This window comes from Tenrec ecaudatus, chromosome 6 (assembly GCF_050624435.1).
Source record: "Tenrec ecaudatus isolate mTenEca1 chromosome 6, mTenEca1.hap1, whole genome shotgun sequence".
Taxonomy (NCBI): domain Eukaryota; kingdom Metazoa; phylum Chordata; class Mammalia; order Afrosoricida; family Tenrecidae; genus Tenrec; species Tenrec ecaudatus.
In genome coordinates, this window is record NC_134535.1 from 134,530,799 (window position 1) to 134,549,910 (window position 19,112).

Here is a 19,112-nt window from a genome sequence, read left to right on the forward strand (position 1 = left end):
CTCCAGTAAGACTGTCAACAGAATTAGTCATGGATCTTGACAAGCTGATGGTAATGTGTCTATGAATAGGAAAAATAAATCAGTAACAAAGACAATTTTGAAGAACAAGCTGAAATAACTCACTTTATGAGAGAGCAAGATTTACCACAGAGCTATATAGTAAGTAAAACAATGTGGTGCATTGGTACCAACCAATGGAATAGAGTAAAAAGCTAAGGATAAGACTCACATGTCTATGAAGACACGAGTCTTGTCAGATGTCATATTTCAAATCAGTAGGCAACGATGTACTTATTCAATAAATTAGATTATCCACATATATGGATATATCTATATATCCATATGTATATATTTCAATCTTACATCAAATGCCAAACTAAATTCCAGATGAATAGGTTATTGTGAAAACCAAAGCTTTAGAGGAACATACAAGAGAGCATCTTAAATAATAAATTCTGACAAGACGTAAGGGAGATTGGAACTTTTATATATACTGCTGATGGGACTGCAGTACGTTCCAACCGCCATGGAAAGCAATTCAGCGCTTCCTTAAAAATAACTAGGAAAATAAAAGTTATGCAGTCCAGCATTCCCGCTCCTAGGAGTCTTCAAAAATCTATGGGGAAATGTAACAGATCACTTCTATGCGGTGTCAACTTTCCAGGAATACACAGAGATAGAAAACGTCCTCATTCTTTACATAAGACAAACGTACACCTTCAATGATAAAGAACTGGGCAAAATAAAAAGAAGTCTAAGTGTGGAACATAGCTGTCACTGTTACAGACAACAATATCATTCAGGTGGAAAATCCAAGGAAATCGGCGAAAAAGCCGTGATAGCCATGAACTGAAAGTTAATGGGATTTCCCCCGACCTTTTTAAAGCCCCTGTGCATTCTAGAGAAGTAGCATCTGTGACGCCTAAAGACAAAACACACCCATTTCATCACAGGAACGAAAAGGCAGAAGCAGCCTAGGTGTCCCTCGCAGGTACACAGAGCAAGTGTGGTGCGTGCAGTGAAATACGACACAACCATCCAGAATATCGAGGCATCAGTGAAACACCTCACGGCGTAGAGGGAGCTGGGAGATACTTTCCCCGAATGAACTAAGGCAATCACAAAAGGACGGGTGTGGGAGGAGACCACTCTGGTCTAAAGTCAAGAATAAGTTTACACACAGAAGGAAACACGATTAAATTGTTACGCGGGGTGGGAAGTGGGAGGGCGGTGCAGTAACTAACTAACTAGGGCGTACGCAGTGTAAATCAGGCGAAGAAAGGAAGCAATGCGGGCTGTGGGGGAAGTCGGTGCAGGTTGCCCGGGAAAGGCAGACAAGGAGAGGGTTGCAAAGCCAAAGGGCTTCGGTGGTCCATGATCCTGAGGCAACCGTCATAACACAATAACCCGGATAGTTCAGCATTCTCAAAAACTCACCGCCATCAAGTCAGGCCGACTGATAGCCACCCCACAGGGCAGGTAGAACTGCCCCGGTGGGTTTTTCGGGACTGTAGCTCCTTATGGAGTAGAAGGCCTCCTCGTTCCCCGAGGGGCAGTGGTGGTTCTGACCTGCAGGCCCTGCAGCTTTGCCGCCCAGGGCATGCGCACTGCACTGCCAGGGGCCCTTGCGTAGGTGTGACGTATGCTAAATAGTTGAGGGAGGTGGTGTAGGAGGACGTAGATAGGCATGTCTGAAGATACTTCTACATGATAGCTGTAAATTATGCATGCATCCTCATATATATTGTAATGCCCAGGTGTAGAGACCACTTCAACCTTGGGCCTGAACTGCTGGACTCGAAGGCTTCCTGTCATCCAGTTGATGCTGTGTATGAAACGCCCAGCAACCCTCTAGGACAGGGTAGAGCTGCCCCTGTGGGTTCCAGAGACCGTAGCTCGGCACGGAAGTAGAAAGCCCTGTCTTTCTCCCAAGGAGTGCGGTGGTTTCATACTGCTGACCTTAAGGATCGCAGCCCCAAAGTATCACCACTACCCCACCCGGGACTTGGCGGCCACCAGGGGCCTAGAATCATCTGAAGGACCTGGAAGCATCTAAGGAAATAGCTAAAACACAATCCATAGAGGTCCTATTCTACACCCTTCTCTGGCAAGTGGTGCCCGTGGGCTTCAACGCGTGTGGGTAGGCGTCTAAGGAGCAATGATTGGTCTCTTCCTACCTGGAGCAAAGGAAAATGAGCTCACTCAAGACTCAATGTGTGGTGTAGGTAGACTAAAGGAACCAACCCAGGGATCCTTGTGGATCCAGTGGCGGTGGAAGCATCTCAGCACTGGCAGGGGTCTCCACATGGCTCCTCTAGCTCCAGGGCTCTAGCGTGGCTCCACGTGTCTTGTCAGCAGGATGTCTCACAAGGAGTGAGTGTGTTCCACCTCCAGTGAGCTATTTATCTCCCTTGTGCCTCCGAATGAGGTCATCGAGCTGCGACCTGATTGGCAGGTCAGACACCACCCCTTCCTCAAGCTGACAGATTATGTAACTGCCAGGCTCAAGAAAGCAGGTCATCCTGTGGGATGCATGACCCACATAAACCACAGAGATGAGAAGAGCTAAATGGTGGCCTGGCTTTCCCAGCCCATCATGCTGATCAGGACCACATAGGAGGTCCCAATTAAAATGGGTTAAAAAACATGTTTAAAAAAACCCGTTTCTCTCACATGCACAACCAGAGTTGCTGGTCTGAAAGAGACTGGCGGAACCTGGAGACTTGCGCGGAGACAGCTTTCTACCTTGAAATGCAAGAAATACCTCTCGGCCCAATAGGAGACAGGCCTGGGACACCAACAAGAACCACAGGAAGAATGTGCTCTTCTTAACAAACACCTCCACACGAGGCCCAAACAGGAAAGGCATTGGCCCACAGCTGAAGATGACCTGGGGTGGGGCAGAGAAACCTGGTCAAGGGAGCAAGGGGCAAAGGGAGAGGGCTGGCCCTAAGATCACAACCAATGTCACGGAACAATCTGTGTATGAAACATTGGTTAGAAATGGATTTGTTATGTAAACTTTCAGCTGAAGCACATTAAAATGTTCCAGGGGGTGAAAAAAAACAGGTCTGGGGGTGGGGGGCAGAATAGCTTCATATGTTAGAATATGAAAGATTTGTTTAAACAAGATGCAAAAAAAAGTTAAAGGAAAAACTATACATTTGATCACATTAGAAGGTGAAACTTGGATACATCCCAATAGTCCATAAAAGATCAGCCAGGCTGGAAGAAGTACTTGCCATGCAGATAATGGGAAAATTGATCTTTTTTTTTATTTTAATGGTTAACCCTGGACTGAGCATGATAATGGCACAGGAGGAAGGTGAAAGGAAATAGAGGAAAGAGCTGGGAGGCAGAGGGCATTTATAGAGGTCTAGACAAAGACATGTACTTATGCAAATGTATTTATATGAGGATGAGGAAATAGATCCATGTGCCTATATTTATAGGTTTAGTATTAAGGTAGCAGAAGGACATTGAGCCTCCACTCAAGTACTCCCCCAATGCAAGAATACTTTCTTCTATTAAATTGACATTCTATGATGCTCACCTTCCTGACACAACCACTGAAGACAAATGGATGCAAAAACAAATGTGGTGAAGAAAACTGATGGTGCCCGGCTATCAAAAGATACAGAGTCTGGGGTCTTAAAGGCTTTAAGGTAAACAAGTGGCCATCTGGCTCAGAAGCAACAAAACCTACATGGAAGAAGCACACCAGCCTGTGTGATCACAAGGTGTTGAAGGGATCAGGTATCAGGCATCATCAGAACAAAAATTTTACCATAGTGAATGAGGTGGGGAGTGCAGAGTGGAGACCTAAAGCCCATTTGTAGGCCACTGGAGATCCCCTGGCAGAGGGGTCTCGGGGAGGAGATGAGCCAGTCAGGGTGTGATGTAGCAACATTGAGAAGTACAGCTTTCCTCTAGTTCCTAATGCTTCTTTCCCCTCCCCCCCCCCCCCCCCCCCACTACCATGATCCGAATTCTACCTTGCAAGTCTGGCTAGACCAGAGGTTGTACACTGGTGCAGAGAGGAGCTGGAAACACAGGGAATCCAGGGTGGATGATCCCTTCAGGACCAGGGGTGTGAGTGGCGATACTGGGAGGGTAGAGAGAGGGTGGGTTGGAAAGGGGGAACTGATTACAAGGATCTACATGTGACCTTCTTCCTGGGGGATAGACAACAGAAAAGTGGGTGAAGGGAGACATCGGACAGGGCAAGATATGACAAAATAAGAATTTATAAATTATCAAGGGTTCATGAGGAGGGGGGAGCGGGGAGGGAGGGGGGAAATGAGGAGCTGATTACAGGGGCTTAAGTGGAGAGCAAATGTTTTGAGAATGATGAGGGCAATGAATGTACAAATGTGCTTTACACAATTGATGTATGTTTGGATTGTGATGAGTTGTACGAGCCCCTAATAAAACAATTTTTTTTAAATGGTTAACCCTGAAAATTACCAAGACAAGCAATGCAGGAACAAACCAGGCAAAAACAATAGGAATATCCATTTCAATAGAAGATGAAGTTGAAATTCTCCACCCACTCACCAGGGAATTCCAAATCCAAATAACAATGACATAGCATTCCACAGCCATGTAAGGCAGCATTTGTCAAAGGTCACTGAAGCCAAGTGGTGACCAGTTCCCTGCACTGCTGGTAGGAGTGGAAATTGGGCAAGTGCATAGGGAGCAAATATAGCTATTCAGAACCTTCCACAGGGCAACTCCAATTCCATACCAAGACTTGGAACTGCACACTCTCTGGGGGATTATTTGTAATAGCAGTGTGTGCACGCACATGCGTGTGTGTGTGTGTGTGTGTGTGTGTGTGTTAGTCCGGGTAGACTAGATAAACAAATTCATAGACACTCATGTGTATAGGAAAGAGTTTTATATATAAGAGTAATTGAGTATTGAGAAAACATCCCAGCCCAGTCCAGATCAGGTCCATAAATTCAGTATTAGCCCATTTGTCTGATACCAATCTATAAAGCCCTCTTCAGACTCACACGACACATGCAATGATGAAGGATGCAGGAAGATTACAGGCCTGTGGGCGCAAAGTCTTGTGGATCCAGTGGCGGTGTAGTGGCATCTCAGTGCTGGCTGGCATGTGGTTCCTTGAGCTCTGAGGCTCTGACTGCCATCTGCCTGTCTCCATGTGGCTTGTCAACAAGAGTGTCTCAGGGAATGAGCAGAGAGAGTGTGTCTCCAACCTCCAAGGGGGAAACACAGGAGTTCCCAGAATCCTTAGGAGAAGGCCATGCCCACACAGAGGTCTCATTGGCTATATCCTGATTGACAGGCTAGACTCCACCTCTACCTGTTAATCCTCCTCAAATTAACACCATATTTGTAACTACCACTATATGTGTGTGTGTGTGTATATATATGCTAAATACCCATTAATAGGATGGTATATCCATAGAATATTTCCACAGGAAATGGTGTATCCATAGAATTTTAACTACATCATTCTATACAGTGGTCAAATGAATGAACTACAGCTAAATACATCAGAATGACCCCATCTCCTCTTAAAAACGTAACATGGCATGCAAAAGAAGACGTTTGCAGAAAAGGAAGGGAGGAGTCTGTTACCATTTGCATAAAATTTCAAATCAATGTTAATATATTTAGCCAAGGGACCCAAATATCCAGGTACCAGTAATACCAGAGTCAGTCTGGTACAGTGGTTCTCAACCTTCCTCATGCCACGACCCTTTTATACAGTTCCTCATGTTGGGGTGACCCCAACCATAAAATCATTTTCGTTGCTACTCCATTCATTTTGTTACTGTTTGATACCTGTGAAAGGATCATTGGACCCCCCTTCCCCCAAAGGGGGTCACGACCCACAAGTTGAGAACCACAGGTGTAGTTGAAGGGACGAGAAAGGGGTGTCAGAGGGGTCCAGGGGATGCTGCCATTGCTTCGGGCACATGAGGTTGACCACGTGAGTATCAGGTGTTCTCCCCTTCTTCCCCAGGTGTGCCACAGGGGAGGCTTGGCAAGACATCATGCTGGCCTGCATGCCAGGCAGGAAATGTGCCCCGGAGTCCGAGCCCAGCAACAGCACGGAGGCAGAGACACCTTGCGGCAGCAGCTTCGCTGTCTTCTACTTCATCAGCTTCTACATGCTCTGTGCCTTCCTGGTAAGCCCTGGCAGAACTGCACGGCCACGGGACAGGAGGGTGCAGGTCCAGGACAGCCCCGAGCCTTTCTCTGCAGCTCGTGGTCAGTGCAACCCCATCCAAGGGACTGGAGGGATGTCCATCTGCAGGGAGCGATGGACAGAAAGCCCTGGCCAGAGCTCAGGAAACCCAGCCAGCCACCATTGTTCCTGCCCATTCCGTGCTCTGTCCGGGTGACCTTGCCCCGGAAGGCAAGGGGATCTCTGTGGAGGGAACTTCCACTCTCTGGGCATTTTGCTGAGAAGTGAGGAGGAGGTGGTAAATGGAGCGGCCCTGCTCCTTGGCAGCCGTGCCCAGTCTGGCCGACCAGCGGGGTTGGTTCCACACGGCTCCCAGAGGAGCCGTATCGCATTTATAGCCAAGAGGCCTCCGTTGCTGGAGCTGATGTTTCCCCTGGTGATGGACGAGTGATCCTGGGGAAAGGTGGCCTTTGCCACGCACAGGCATCCGTTGGCGACGCGGATGCGGGCGGTGAGTGTGTCGGAGGGTCCTGTGCGAGCGGCCTGATTGAACTCTCCGCTCTCTGCAGATCATCAACCTCTTTGTAGCTGTCATCATGGACAACTTCGACTACCTGACGAGAGACTGGTCCATCCTCGGGCCCCACCACCTGGACGAGTTCAAGAGGATCTGGGCCGAGTATGACCCTGAAGCCAAGTAAGTTCCCAGGAGGAGATCAGGACGAAGCGATGAGTCATGCGAACCGCAAGAAGGGACGGCCTGGGTGGGCCCATTGGATACACTGAACCCGCATCGGAGACCAGGCTAAAGGGTCAGTGGCAGTAGGAGGAGGTCAGGCACTTTTAGCCAGCAATTTACAACCCAGAGCCGTGGAGTGGATTTCCACTCTCCAAGACTCCATGTTTCCAAGGCCATCAATCATTACAGCAGTGGTTCCCCACCTTCCTGATGCCGCGACCCTTTAGTACAGTTCCTCGTGTGGGGCTGACCCCCCTCCATGAGAAATATGTGTTTTCCGATGATCTTAGGCAACCCCTGTGAAAGGGATGTTTGACCCCCCCCAGGGGTCATGACCCACAGGTTGAGAACCACTGCTTTAGAGGAATGAAAAACCTCATCTTCCTCCTAAGGAGCAACAAGTGGGCAAGAACCACCGACCTTGCTTTTGTAGCCCATCCCATCAGCTTCTAGCGTGGCTCGTTTTTCAGTGGCTAGGAGACCTTAATGTCAGGAGTAACCCATGAGCACACACATTACAATCATATAAAAATCAACAGCATTTCAGTTCGGGTCGGAGTATGCACACAGGTACAGATAAGAGCTCATGACACACAGAATCCAAGTCAGATCAACCCCTCAGGAACAGAAATGGGAGTAGCGTTACCAGGAGGGTAGGGGGAAGGTGTAGGGAAAGGGGGAGGAAGGGAGAACCAATCGCAATGATCAACACATAACCCCCCATCCCCGCCCTAGGGGGATGAACAACAGAAACATGGGGGAAGGGAGACAGCGGTCGGTGTAAGATATGAAAACAATAATAATTTATAATTTATCAAGGGGTAAAGAGGATGGGAAAGGCGGAGGGAGGGGATAAAGAGGAGCTGATACCAAGAGCTCAAACAGAAAGTAAATATTTAGAAAATGATGACAGCATATGTACACGTGTGCTTGGTACAATGGATGTGTGGATTGTTATCAGACCTGTAAGAGCCCTCGATGAAATGATCTTAAAAAAAAGATCAACAAGAAGCCCGTCGTCATCTAGTCAGTTCCGCCTCGGAGCGACCCCACAGGGCCGAGTGGAACTGCTCCTTGGGGTCTCTGAAACAGAGAGCCTCATCTGTCTCCCACAGAGCAGCTGGTGGGGTCGAACTGCTGACCTTGTGCTGCACAGCCCAACACGTAAGCCACTGCCCCCAAGGGCAGGCGTACCTCGATTCCATGCTTGCCTCCGATCCAAGGTTACCTTCATCGACCGATTGCTTTTGACTGATGCTCATTAAACACCTCTTGGTTGATTGAAGCAGAGTACATGCTAAGAATCTCAATGCTCTCCTACCTCCCTTCTCCCTGGAACACAGCACAGATGGGAGATGCCTCGTTAAAATCCAAATGGATGTGGATCGGGGCCGTGTGCCGTGCAGTTCCGTGGCTCCGTACCACGGTGTCTGGCGGGCTGCAAGCCCCAGGGAGGGTCCCCCTCTCCATCACGTGCGATCTGGAATGACCCCGAGTGTCCTTTTCTCTTTCCTCCGACCTTCCTCTTGCAGGGGCCGGATCAAACACCTGGATGTGGTGACCCTGCTGCGGCGGATCCAGCCCCCACTGGGTTTTGGGAAGCTCTGCCCTCACCGAGTGGCTTGCAAAGTAAGCGGAGACTTGGATCCATGGGGGGAAAGCCAAGATGGGAGGCAGCGTGCCTGTTTGTCTTGTGATCTCAGTCAGACCTCTGCTCTTCCGTCCTTTGAGGGCACGGGGTAACACCTCATGTGTCTAAAGGAAAGCGTCCCGAGCCAGGTGAGCCTTAAGGCTCCTGGCAGCTCTAAGTGCTCAGCCTCTGTGAAGAAATAGAATGACTGCCTCATCACCAACAAGCCCCGGGCCGCCCAGGCCGGAATAGACGACCTTGTTCAGGGTGGAGCTCTGCTGCCCCATCAGGCTGCTTGTGGAACAGCAGAGCGAAGACATGCCCCAGGCATCTAGGAGCGTTCCCAGCCTAGACTGGAGGGTGAGGGATTCTTTCCCGGAGCCGGGGCCAGTAGAGGGCCCATGGGCTGGCTCCAAGGATTTGTGAAGCCCGAACGGGATAGCATAATCACTCCAACTCCATTTTACCAGGAAGGGCATCCTGGACTTCCCATCCGATTCCTCAGCGAGTCCGTGACTTCCAATAACATTGAAGATAAGCACCCTCCATTCTATGAGACTCTTGCTCGTGTGGCGCTGGTGTGACCCACTCCCCTTACCCCCCAAGCAAGTGCCAGCTTAAACCCGGAGCCCTCCGTGTTCCGCCGACTTCACTCTGATGCCAGACCTGGGTCCCAACAGCCGCAGAAGAGTGTCTTTACCACTCTGCGTCCTTGCCCGTCCTTTGCCACCTCACTCCCTCCTCGGCCCTCTGTGCCCCTGTTGGGATAGCACGGACGGGCACGGGACTGGGAGACACCGAGGTCAGAGAAAGGCCCCAAGGGCTCTGCTCTGTGGCTGAGACGCTCCCCATCTGAGCGCCACTTCAGTCTAGAAAAGATTTCCGACTCCCAAGAGTATAGGAAGAACGAATGCACAGTAAAAGGGGTGGGGGTGGGGGTAGGTAGTGCCGCCAGGACAGGGCTGGAAGGCAGTCCCCGGTGTCTGAACGAAGGCTCTGTGGAAGGGGAGCCTTGGACAGAGGTTCAGTCCACCCTGTCTGCATGAGATGCAGCAGGACCCAGTCACTTGGGAGGAGATGGGGGGTTGGGGTGGGGCTGTCACTTGATGGCCCCGGAGTGTGCTGATGTCACACCGTACCCACAAAACAGAAGCAAATTCTGGTGCTGGGTGTAGGGGTGGCATGGCGACACAACGCAGTGCACACTAGTGCCGCCAGCCCCTGCTCCTCCCTGGGGCAGACGCCTAGGAAATGGCTGGGCAGCAGACCCAGGGTCCCTCCATCTCTCCTTCGGCTGACTGGCAAGGAGCACCCAGCTGGCTGCCACACAGCTGGGTGCTGGGGCCAGCTGGGAACCACCCAGATGCCTAAGCAGACCGCGAGCACGTGCAGCTGAGTGGGTTTCACATGGAATCAGAGGTCTCCTGCAGACAGATGCTCTTCCTCCTCACTCAGTGGGGAAACGGGAATCTGTGAGGCAATGTTGAGGTTCCCCCCACCCCCTGCTGAAAATGTTTGGAAGGCATTTCAGTGACCCAAGCTTCTCACCCCACCCACGCCCCACACCCCCACTGACACCCCCGGGAGCTGGCAGCTCCCCCTGCCCCAGCCTCCTCCGGCCGGGAGGCTCCATGGGCCCTGGGCGCAGGGTTTGCTGACATCACTGGCTTTGCCTCCCTCCTCCACAGCGCCTGGTCTCCATGAACATGCCGCTGAACAGCGACGGGACAGTCATGTTCAATGCCACCCTCTTCGCCCTGGTCAGGACAGCCCTGAGGATCAAGACGGAAGGTAAGGAAGGGCTGCTCTGGAGAAGAGAGAGGTGGCGGGGGGGGGGGGGGGGGGCGGGGATCCACAGCGCCCCTGCAGGCACCGAGACGGCCCTCCCTCCTGGGAACATGGGCCCTCTGACCTTTGTTGGCTTCTTAGAGCCTTATTTCTTTTGAGCCCCAGCCTTCACGCCAACCCTGGGGACTGCTCTGAGTGGCCTCCCGGGGCTCTGGGGTGCACTTGGTCAGACAGAGGAGAAGCAGAACAGAGTCCCTGCACAATGGGATTCTTCTGAATCTCACAAGCGCTCCATGCCCTGGTTAAAGGCCAAGGCCCTGTTTCTGGAAAGGGCCATAGTGGCCAATGGTGTCTAAGGTCTAGGCTGTCGCTCTCTGCTGTGCAGACGGCACCTGGCACTCGGAGGTGGCAGTAAATCTCACTGTGCTCTGCCTGCCAGGCCACGCCCAGGGCTCCCTCCACCTGGAGGGACTGGCTCCCTCTCCACTGCCCCACAGAGCCCAGGGGCGCTCAGCAGCCTTGGCGAAGGTAACTCAAGTCTCTGCCATCGAGCCGGTGCTGACTCGGAACGCCCCCAGAGGACAGGGTAGAACTGACCCCATGGGCGTCTGAGACTGGGGCTCTAGCTGGGAAATAGCAACCCTGGGCAGCGCCACCCACGGCCACTTCAGACCTCCTAACTCTGCACCCACAGGGCGCAGGATCCAGACTGCCTAGCTGAGCAGCGTAAGCGAAAGTAGAACCCACTGGTGTGGCGGCCGCTGGCGAGCAGTCTGTCTCCCCCCTCCGTGCTTGCTTGTGCACATTAGCTTCCCCGTGGGCGCCTCGGGTGCCCGTGTGTAGCTGTGGCTCAGTAGAAGGAGCGCAGGCCCGGGAGAAAGGAGCCTGGCCGGAGGTCCCAGGGCTCGCTCGCCCGCCCGCTCTGACCGCTGTCTGAGAATCTCTTTCGGTGTCTCCATTTGGAAAATGAGAACGGTCATGGCACCTGGGGATGTCGCAGAGTGACTGACCCAGCGTGGTGCCTTCTCTCCGTTTGCTCCTCTTGGAAATGGAAACATCAGAAGTGAAGGGAAAGACGAAGCCATCCAACTAGATATGTGTTAAATTGTGAGCTAATCTCAAAGGATGAACCAGTGCGTTCCACTACTAGACTAAAAGCACGTGCCCTCCGTCGTCAGAGTGATGCCACCGCCTGCGACTGGGGTCAGCAGGCACCTCCCTTCTGTCTGTCAAAAGAGAAACGCAGCCAGTCCCCGGTTACCAACATCCCGTGCACAACCCAAAGCAGCCCCCTAGAAGCCTATTATTGTTCAAAGGTAAGGTACGCACATCAACAAACAGGCTACACGTTGTGATGCATATCAAGACATCACCAGTTGTCACTGTATTGTATCATGTTAAAGAGGCTGTAGTGTTAGAGTAACCGGTCCCCAACAATATCACGGGGTTCCGAGGTACAATTGAATGGTGATAACATCTAACAATGATAGTAAAGATACAGAGAATAGGAGAGGTAGGAGATAAGGTAAAATAAAGGAGTCAGACACATTTCCTGGTAGCATGCTCACCTCCTGGACGGTCATGATCTCAGCAGCCAGGTCTGCGCAGAGAGTGGGAGGAGGAGAGGGGAGGAGAGTCTCTGTATTTCTGACCAAGGTCTATATATACTCAGGGGCGTGCAAGCCCCCCTGATTACAGGTCATTGCATACGTCACAGGAAGGGGTTGTACAATAGGCATACATGTCACAGGAAGGGGATGAGTTAGGGGTGTACAAGTAATAGGAAGGGGAGGGATTAGGGGTGTATATGTGACAAGATGGGCGGACCCTAGACTCAAGATGGCAGCCTAACTTTGGTCACCCTTGAGTGGGCTGGACCTTGCCTCTGGGCACTCCTTCAGGGAGGCAATCCACTATCCTTATCAGAAGGCCCTACTTAGGGTGGAATCAACACTAGTGTCTGATTGCTCTAGACGCTGATAACCCTCAGGGAGAAAAACCTCTCAGCAGCTTGTGTTGACTTCCAAGTGGACAGTTGTTTACCACGTGCACCAAGCAGCATCTAGGTTTGACATATATTTGGAGGAGACAACCTGGGGAGAAGCCCTTTTACATCCCACAAGTCCCCCTTTTGTTTCAAGTATTAAATTCAAAAGAGCTACAGGGGCAGCATGGTTACTTTCTGTATATTGAAAGCCGTCGGGCAAAATTAATGACAATATTAAAGTAGCCAAGCCAAAACTTCAAGCTATGGCACACAGTTTGAATGTGGGCTTGGGGGGTAACGTCTCCCCCAGGCCCATCCACAATTGGGAGGAGGTAGGAGAGGGGTTGGGTGACATGTGGGAAGGGCTAGAGCAAATCGGGATGTCTGCTTCCACAGGGAGACAGGGTCACCCAGGTGCTCACTTTAAGGCAGCAGAGCTGTTAGGACGGAAGCTGTGGAAATGATAGTTAAAGCAGGATAATGTACTTGGACTTGATCTCTAACTTAGCAAAGTGGTGGCTTTCCTACCGTGGAGTGCTAGCTTTCCAGATTCCCTCTGTTATAAGTTAGGGAATACATCCTAGGCATATTCCCCTCACTGTTAGTTTCTCACACTGTAGTCCATCTGGAAATGTTTCTTTAATTTATTATGCATGGAGTGGTACAAAAAGAAGCAAACAAAACAGCTCACTGCCATGGAGTCAGTGTTGACTCAGTGACCCTGGAAGACAAGGTAGAACTGCCCCTGTGAGTGTCTAAGACTGTGACTCTTAGCGGGAGTAGAAAGTACTTTCTTCTCCTGAGGAGCAGCTGGTGGTTTCAAACTGCTGACCTTGAGGTTAGCAGCCCAATGTGCATCCACTTTCCTACCAGAGCGCTTCAAAAAATGTGTGTGTGTGTGTGTGATCATGAATTTTGCGTGTCTACGTTCTAAGCAAACATTTGATTCAGAGCATTGGATATAAACCGTACCCGACTGTCCTGAATCAGGTGCAAATTTGATTTAAAGACTTATGTAGGAAAGGAACTCACTCAGTATCCCGGGGCTGCCTGTACACATGTGTGTGTGACATAGAGAAGACGTGGGCAGGAGTGTGTTAGCTTGTTGGTGGGGACTGAATTATGTCCACGGAAAGGAAGTCCTGACCATGGTACCTGTGCACATGACCCTGTTGGAAGGTCTCTCAGTGCACATTTGCACACCCTGGATTGGCCCGGGTCCTCGTGCGGCCAGAGTGTGTCCTTAGAAAAGAGAAGAGGCAGCGAGGCAGGTCAAGGACAGTCAGGTGCAGACAAGCCGGGGAACGCGTGAGTTACCAGAAGCTGGGAGAGAGTGTGGCTGCTCTTCCCTCCCCTACATGGAGGGGCCCCTGACTCTGGTTCCTCTGCATCACGCAGCCAGGGAGTCATGCGCCTGCTGATGGTGGCGGCCACAGAGCGGTGGACTCGCAGTGACATAGGCCTTCTTCCTTTTCTTTGGAGACTTGCCAGATTTTCCACAGTGACTATTATTGCATGTTTAGAGGGAAGAGGTTTTCTATTCCAAGGAGAGACTAAGTTCCAAGGTACTGCCAGAGGGATGTGCTACAAAACTTAAAAGAGACAGCGCTCTGTGTCCCTCGCCTCATTTCTCTGAGCCTAAAAGGCAGTCATCCCTGGGAAGCAAAGGGGAGAAGACTCGAGGGAAGGGAGAGTGCAGGAGCAAAAGCACCGAGAGCCTTGACACGTGGTGAGAAATGCAGCCTACGTCACTGAGCAACTCGCATGGAAATTGGCAGATGGGAATCTCCTGTGTTAAAGAAGAAATAGGGAAAACAATAACGGGCACGGCTGTCGACGCCACCGCCTGGCTGCCTCGTGTACAACATAACAAAGCCTGGTCTGGGCCTGCGGATACACAGGGTCAACATGACGCGGAGTCGGCTTGATGCGACGTTCAGAAGTAGATCACCAGGTCTTTCTTCCTGGTCTGTTTTAGGCTCAAAGCTCCGCTGAAATCTGTCCACTGTTGATGGTCCCTCTTGGTATTAGAAATACCAAATTCGTGGCCACACAAAAGCCACCACAGCTCAGCCAGTGGACACCTGGGTGGCGGACAATGCTTAAAACCGAATATCTATTGATAAGCCCCATAAAGGGACAAATAACATATCACGGTTACAGGTGGGACGACAGAAATGCAAACAGAACCATGACCAGGACACATAACATTCATATCAGACCACCGAGTTCACAAGTTTAGCCCAGGGCCTCTGGCCCTGCAGTATCCTGACCTCCATCGAGGACACACCCAGCCACGCCCCTAAAGGCATTGCCCCTTCCAGGGCTGGCTGTGGGGCTGGAGGGAGTCCACCTTCGAATGCACTCTGCCTGCGGTCAAGACTGCACGGGCCTGGTTAATGGCTGGCTGAAGGTTTCATCCGCGCGGGGACTCTGCAGATGGACTTGGGGCTTTCACTGTCATCCAGAGCCTTCTGCAAACTCGATGGCCAGAAGGTAAGCTCCAGTACAGAGAGCAGGCATTCCCAAGAGAACGGGAAAGCTCCTGGTGTGGGAACTACGCTCTAGGATGCAAGCTCATCTTTCCAACACAAAGACCTTGCAGAGTAGCCTCTCCAAGGGCCCGCGTGCCCCACTCAAGGACGAGCCTTCGCCAGAGACAGGCCCTCCTCCCACATGCGTGGAAAAATGCTAAGACAGGGAAAGAAAGGCAAATTTGTCAGCAACTGGAAAGAAATGCGAGGCAACATCAACACTGTGAGAGTAAGGTTCGTATCCATCCTCACCCTTCAGACTTTGGTGAGCAGAAGGAACAGGAGGACCCAATACCCGCTCCAGAGGGGCAGAGCTGTGTCCCAAGTCCAAGTCTAAACCACACAAACGTTCCCTTTGGATCTGCCAACTACAGAACTAGTCCACACATTGGAAGGGAGAAGCTTGATTGAGAAAGAAAGGGAGAAAGCGGCCATGGCTACAGGAGGAGCATCTCCAACACTGACTACTGTGAGCGCTAGAAGTGTCTGAAAGGGTTTCGTTCATGGTAACTCAGAGAAAACGCAAGGAAGAGGAAGTGGGAAAAGGACTGAGGTCATCAGATCTTAAATCAAACGTTTTCGATGTAGGCCAACCTCTGCTACAGGAGGGGCACCTTAAAGATGGGTCACACATCCTTTAGACTGAAAGCTGAAATGCCCTAGAGTGAGAAGGAGATGATGCTGCTATCCCAAGGGTGTGGATTTAGAAGTCATTGGACTTCAGTTCAAACTTCTTGATTTTATAATTTTATAATTCAGTGATTGGCAAATTAAGACAACCATGCATTTTGGCACTTCCGTATTTTCTCTTCTTTGTGTGTATGACATGCCTTAGTTCTGAAGACAGTTTCGCCTTAGTAAATGAGCACTATTGAAATCTGTGCCGTGTCTAATCCTCTCTGTTTCCTTAAGCAGAGTTCAGTCGCTTAAGTTTTTTAACCTGTAGAAGTGAACATGCCATGTATTTTAGTCTAAAAAATTTTCCTACATATTTCCCCTTGTCTTAAAAGTATTTTAAATTGTATACTGTTGGCTAGATTCACTTGGAGGATGTAAAAAATTATCAGTAATGATAATTAATGATACAATTATTAGTATTATCAAAGGTCCCGGAAGGTCACTTACACTATCTCTCAGTGAACTGATAATGCTGCCGCTTACATGAACTAGGATAAACCTTGGATATTTTGACCTCACACTTAATCTTACACCCTACTCCAAGAGCAATTAGTCCTTATGATGTAGCCCTACTCAATACTTGCCCACGTGAAGTAATCACTGAAGATAAAGTGCTATGAAGAAATCAGAAGGTGCCCAGCTATTAGAAAGAATAGTGTCTGGGGTCTTAAAGTCTTGTCTTAACATAAACAGCCATCAAAGTGAGGTGTCAGCTAAGTCCACACAGAAGAAGCACACCAGCCTGTGTGATCGAAGCATTGTAAATAATAAAATCCATGATCAGAGGGGGGAATTACATTGGAGCTTAAATTCTGAGCACCTCGTTTGCAGAAGTCTATGGATGACGGCAAAAACGCAAAACGTATTTTCAGAGTCCCCACGTGGATTAAACCTCCATTGGATTCCCTCTGAACATCAGCGAGGGGTAGACAAAATAATCCTGCCCTCAGGTAGTGCACTGGGGAGGACAGTACCTCTGCCTGCATATCCACTCCAAGGAGGAGCAGTCTCCCTTTGGGGCTTGCCTGGGAGTGTGCTTCATGGAGATCATGGTATGCAGAAGGGTGACCCATACTCCTGAGTCGTGCCCAGACTGCCTTGGAGAGGCCCCTGGACCAGTCTTATAAGCAGATCTGTCTACCACGATGTGCACATCCCAATCAGGGTCTCATTCTCACTCTGCTAATTCCACCTGCAACTTTTGCGCATTGGTCTGCTGCCCATCTTGCATTGGTGACAGCTTTCCTTGACTTTCCATGCCCTCTCTAAAGTGCTGTGTACCAACAAGCCCTTGGGCACCATTATGACCTTGTGCTAATTGTCTCCCTCATCTGGATAATATGACTTTGTCTTGTCCTGATTAAGACTATAATAAATGCTCTCTTGAAAGCAACTAACTAACAATGAATGGCACACAACCACACACCCCCATCCAGAAGAAAGAACAACAGAAACCAGAGGGGAAGGAGACAGCGGTGGGTGTGCGATTGAAAATAATTAACCGTCTACAATCTATCAAGGGGCCATGAGGGATGGGGGGCAGGGAAAAAAAGAGTAGCTGATGCCAAGGGCTCAATGGAAAGTAAATGTCTAGAAAAGAAGGATATAATATATGTACTAACACTTCGGATACAATTGATGTATGGATTGTAACAAGAGTTGTAAAAGCCCCCAATAAAATGATTTAAAAATAATTATTTAAAAAATAAAAAGTAAAGCGACTAAATGAAAACCAAATATACTTAATTATACTCAGTGAAACCATAAAAAGATGAGCAGTATGTCATCCCAGGCTGAAGGTGGGTTTGGGGGAAGGGAAAGTGGTTGCCTCTGATTGGTCTGCAGTGACCAGCTGGGTAGCTACCCATTGATAGGCAAAGAATGAGAAACGGGAGGGTCTGCATGTGGCCTGAAGGAGCCCTGGTGATGCACTAGTTACGTGCTCAGCTGCTAACAGAAAGGTCAGTGGTTTAAACCCACCAGCTGCTCTGAGGGAGGAAGAGGTGGCAGATTTGGAATCTTTGGAGCAGTTCTACTCTGCCCATAGGGTTGCTGTCAGGCAGATTCAACGCCCACAGGTGTGTGTGTGTGTGTGTGTGTGTGTGTGTCCTCACAGATAAACAAGAGGATATCTCTGAGTCTTTCTAGGTTATCTGGGAAGAGAGACTATTTGCAGGGAACTGTTTTCCTGAACACAGAGGGGTGTGAAGGAGTTCTTTCGCCATCTGTCTTCTGTGTCCCTATCACAGAAGCTACATAATATTCAACACTCTCAGAATATGGTAAGAAAACACTTTAAAATACTTAGTGGATGTCAAAAAATTGCCGGTAAAAGTCCACAATCATGTAACCAATGATGGGCAGACGGTGGCTGGCGAGCCACGTGCCTCTCTTCCGGTACGTGCATGTGGTCCTGAAGTACAATTGAAAAAGTCTAAAGGATCTTATTCAGACGATGGTGATTCCATTTGCTTTTAAAATATACGTATGGCCCTCGCATAATTTTTAACTTGTTGCGAGGCATCGAGTTGGCTCTTCTGTCTCAAAAGTTTGCCAACCCCATTATGAAAGTAAATTGAGGCTTGAAAAAATATGAGAGATCCTTTGGAAGAGAAGTAGGTTTGCATATTATTTTAATTAGTGGTTTCTAGTGTGTCCAAAAAAATCCCACAAATTGCTTGGAGAAAAAAAAGCTTTGTATTGTTGACTCAGGTGAAGAGTTACAGAGAAAATCCATTTTCCACTCAACAATTCATGCACATTTTTGCCATATCATTGATTCCAATCCCCACAATGCAACACTATTCAGCCCACTTTGTCTGTCTGTTTCCTATTTCCATTCCTCCTTGGGGAGCCCTGGTGACATCATGGTTAGCCGTTGGCCTGCTAACCCCAAGGTTAGCAGTTCAAAACCACCAGCCACGCTGAGAAGGAAAGAAGAGGCTTTCTACTCCCATGAGTTACAGTCACAGAAACCCACAGGGACAGTTCCACCCTGTCCACTAGGGTCGCTGTGCATCAAAACTGACTCCATAGCAGTGAGTTTTTCGGGTTTTTTTTCTTAATCCAATTGAACTTTGTCCCTGGATAAATGCTACCCTTTTAAGTCAAATATTTGAGTATGCTAAGCGTGCATACCTCCCTAGTTCCCCTTATAGACTTGTCTGTTGCTTGGCTGAAAATTGAGGCATGAGGGTGAGTTCTTGACTCCATTCATCCTTGTTTCCTGCTGGCAGCCCAAGGAGGAGCATAGGGAATAGCCGTCTTCCTGCCCACTGGCACGGGGAGTTGTCGTGTGGACGAGTGAGTCTGTCCTGCTGACACTGCCCAGGGCCCTGCAGCTCAGCCCAGGCGTCCACGGCCTCTCACGGAAGAGATGCAGTGCGGCAGGAGGCGACACTGCGGTATTGACCGGACTGAGCGACAGGCAGGAGAGAGGGAGAAAGAAGCAGAATTGGACAGTGGGAGCAAGGGGAGGGGCGAGGCAGAGAAGAAGAAAATCACACTGACCACTAGCAGGTTCTGCGTCGGGCTGCTTACCACAAGGTGAGCAGCTTGAAGCCACCAGCCGCTCCAAGGGACAATGAGGAGGC

The 19,112-nt window shown here is 49.9% G+C and overlaps 1 protein-coding gene across 1 annotated transcript in view; it reads left to right on the forward strand.

Annotated features, from left to right (window-relative positions):
- Positions 1 to 19,112, forward strand: part of CACNA1C (calcium voltage-gated channel subunit alpha1 C) — a 728,086-nt gene that overhangs the window by 684,783 nt on the left and 24,191 nt on the right. Inside the window, exons 37-40 of the mRNA XM_075552255.1 lie at positions 5,999 to 6,164; positions 6,733 to 6,860; positions 8,435 to 8,531; positions 10,221 to 10,323. Of these exons, the coding sequence (XP_075408370.1) occupies positions 5,999 to 6,164; positions 6,733 to 6,860; positions 8,435 to 8,531; positions 10,221 to 10,323 (494 nt within the window). The remainder of the gene's footprint in view (positions 1 to 5,998; positions 6,165 to 6,732; positions 6,861 to 8,434; positions 8,532 to 10,220; positions 10,324 to 19,112) is intronic.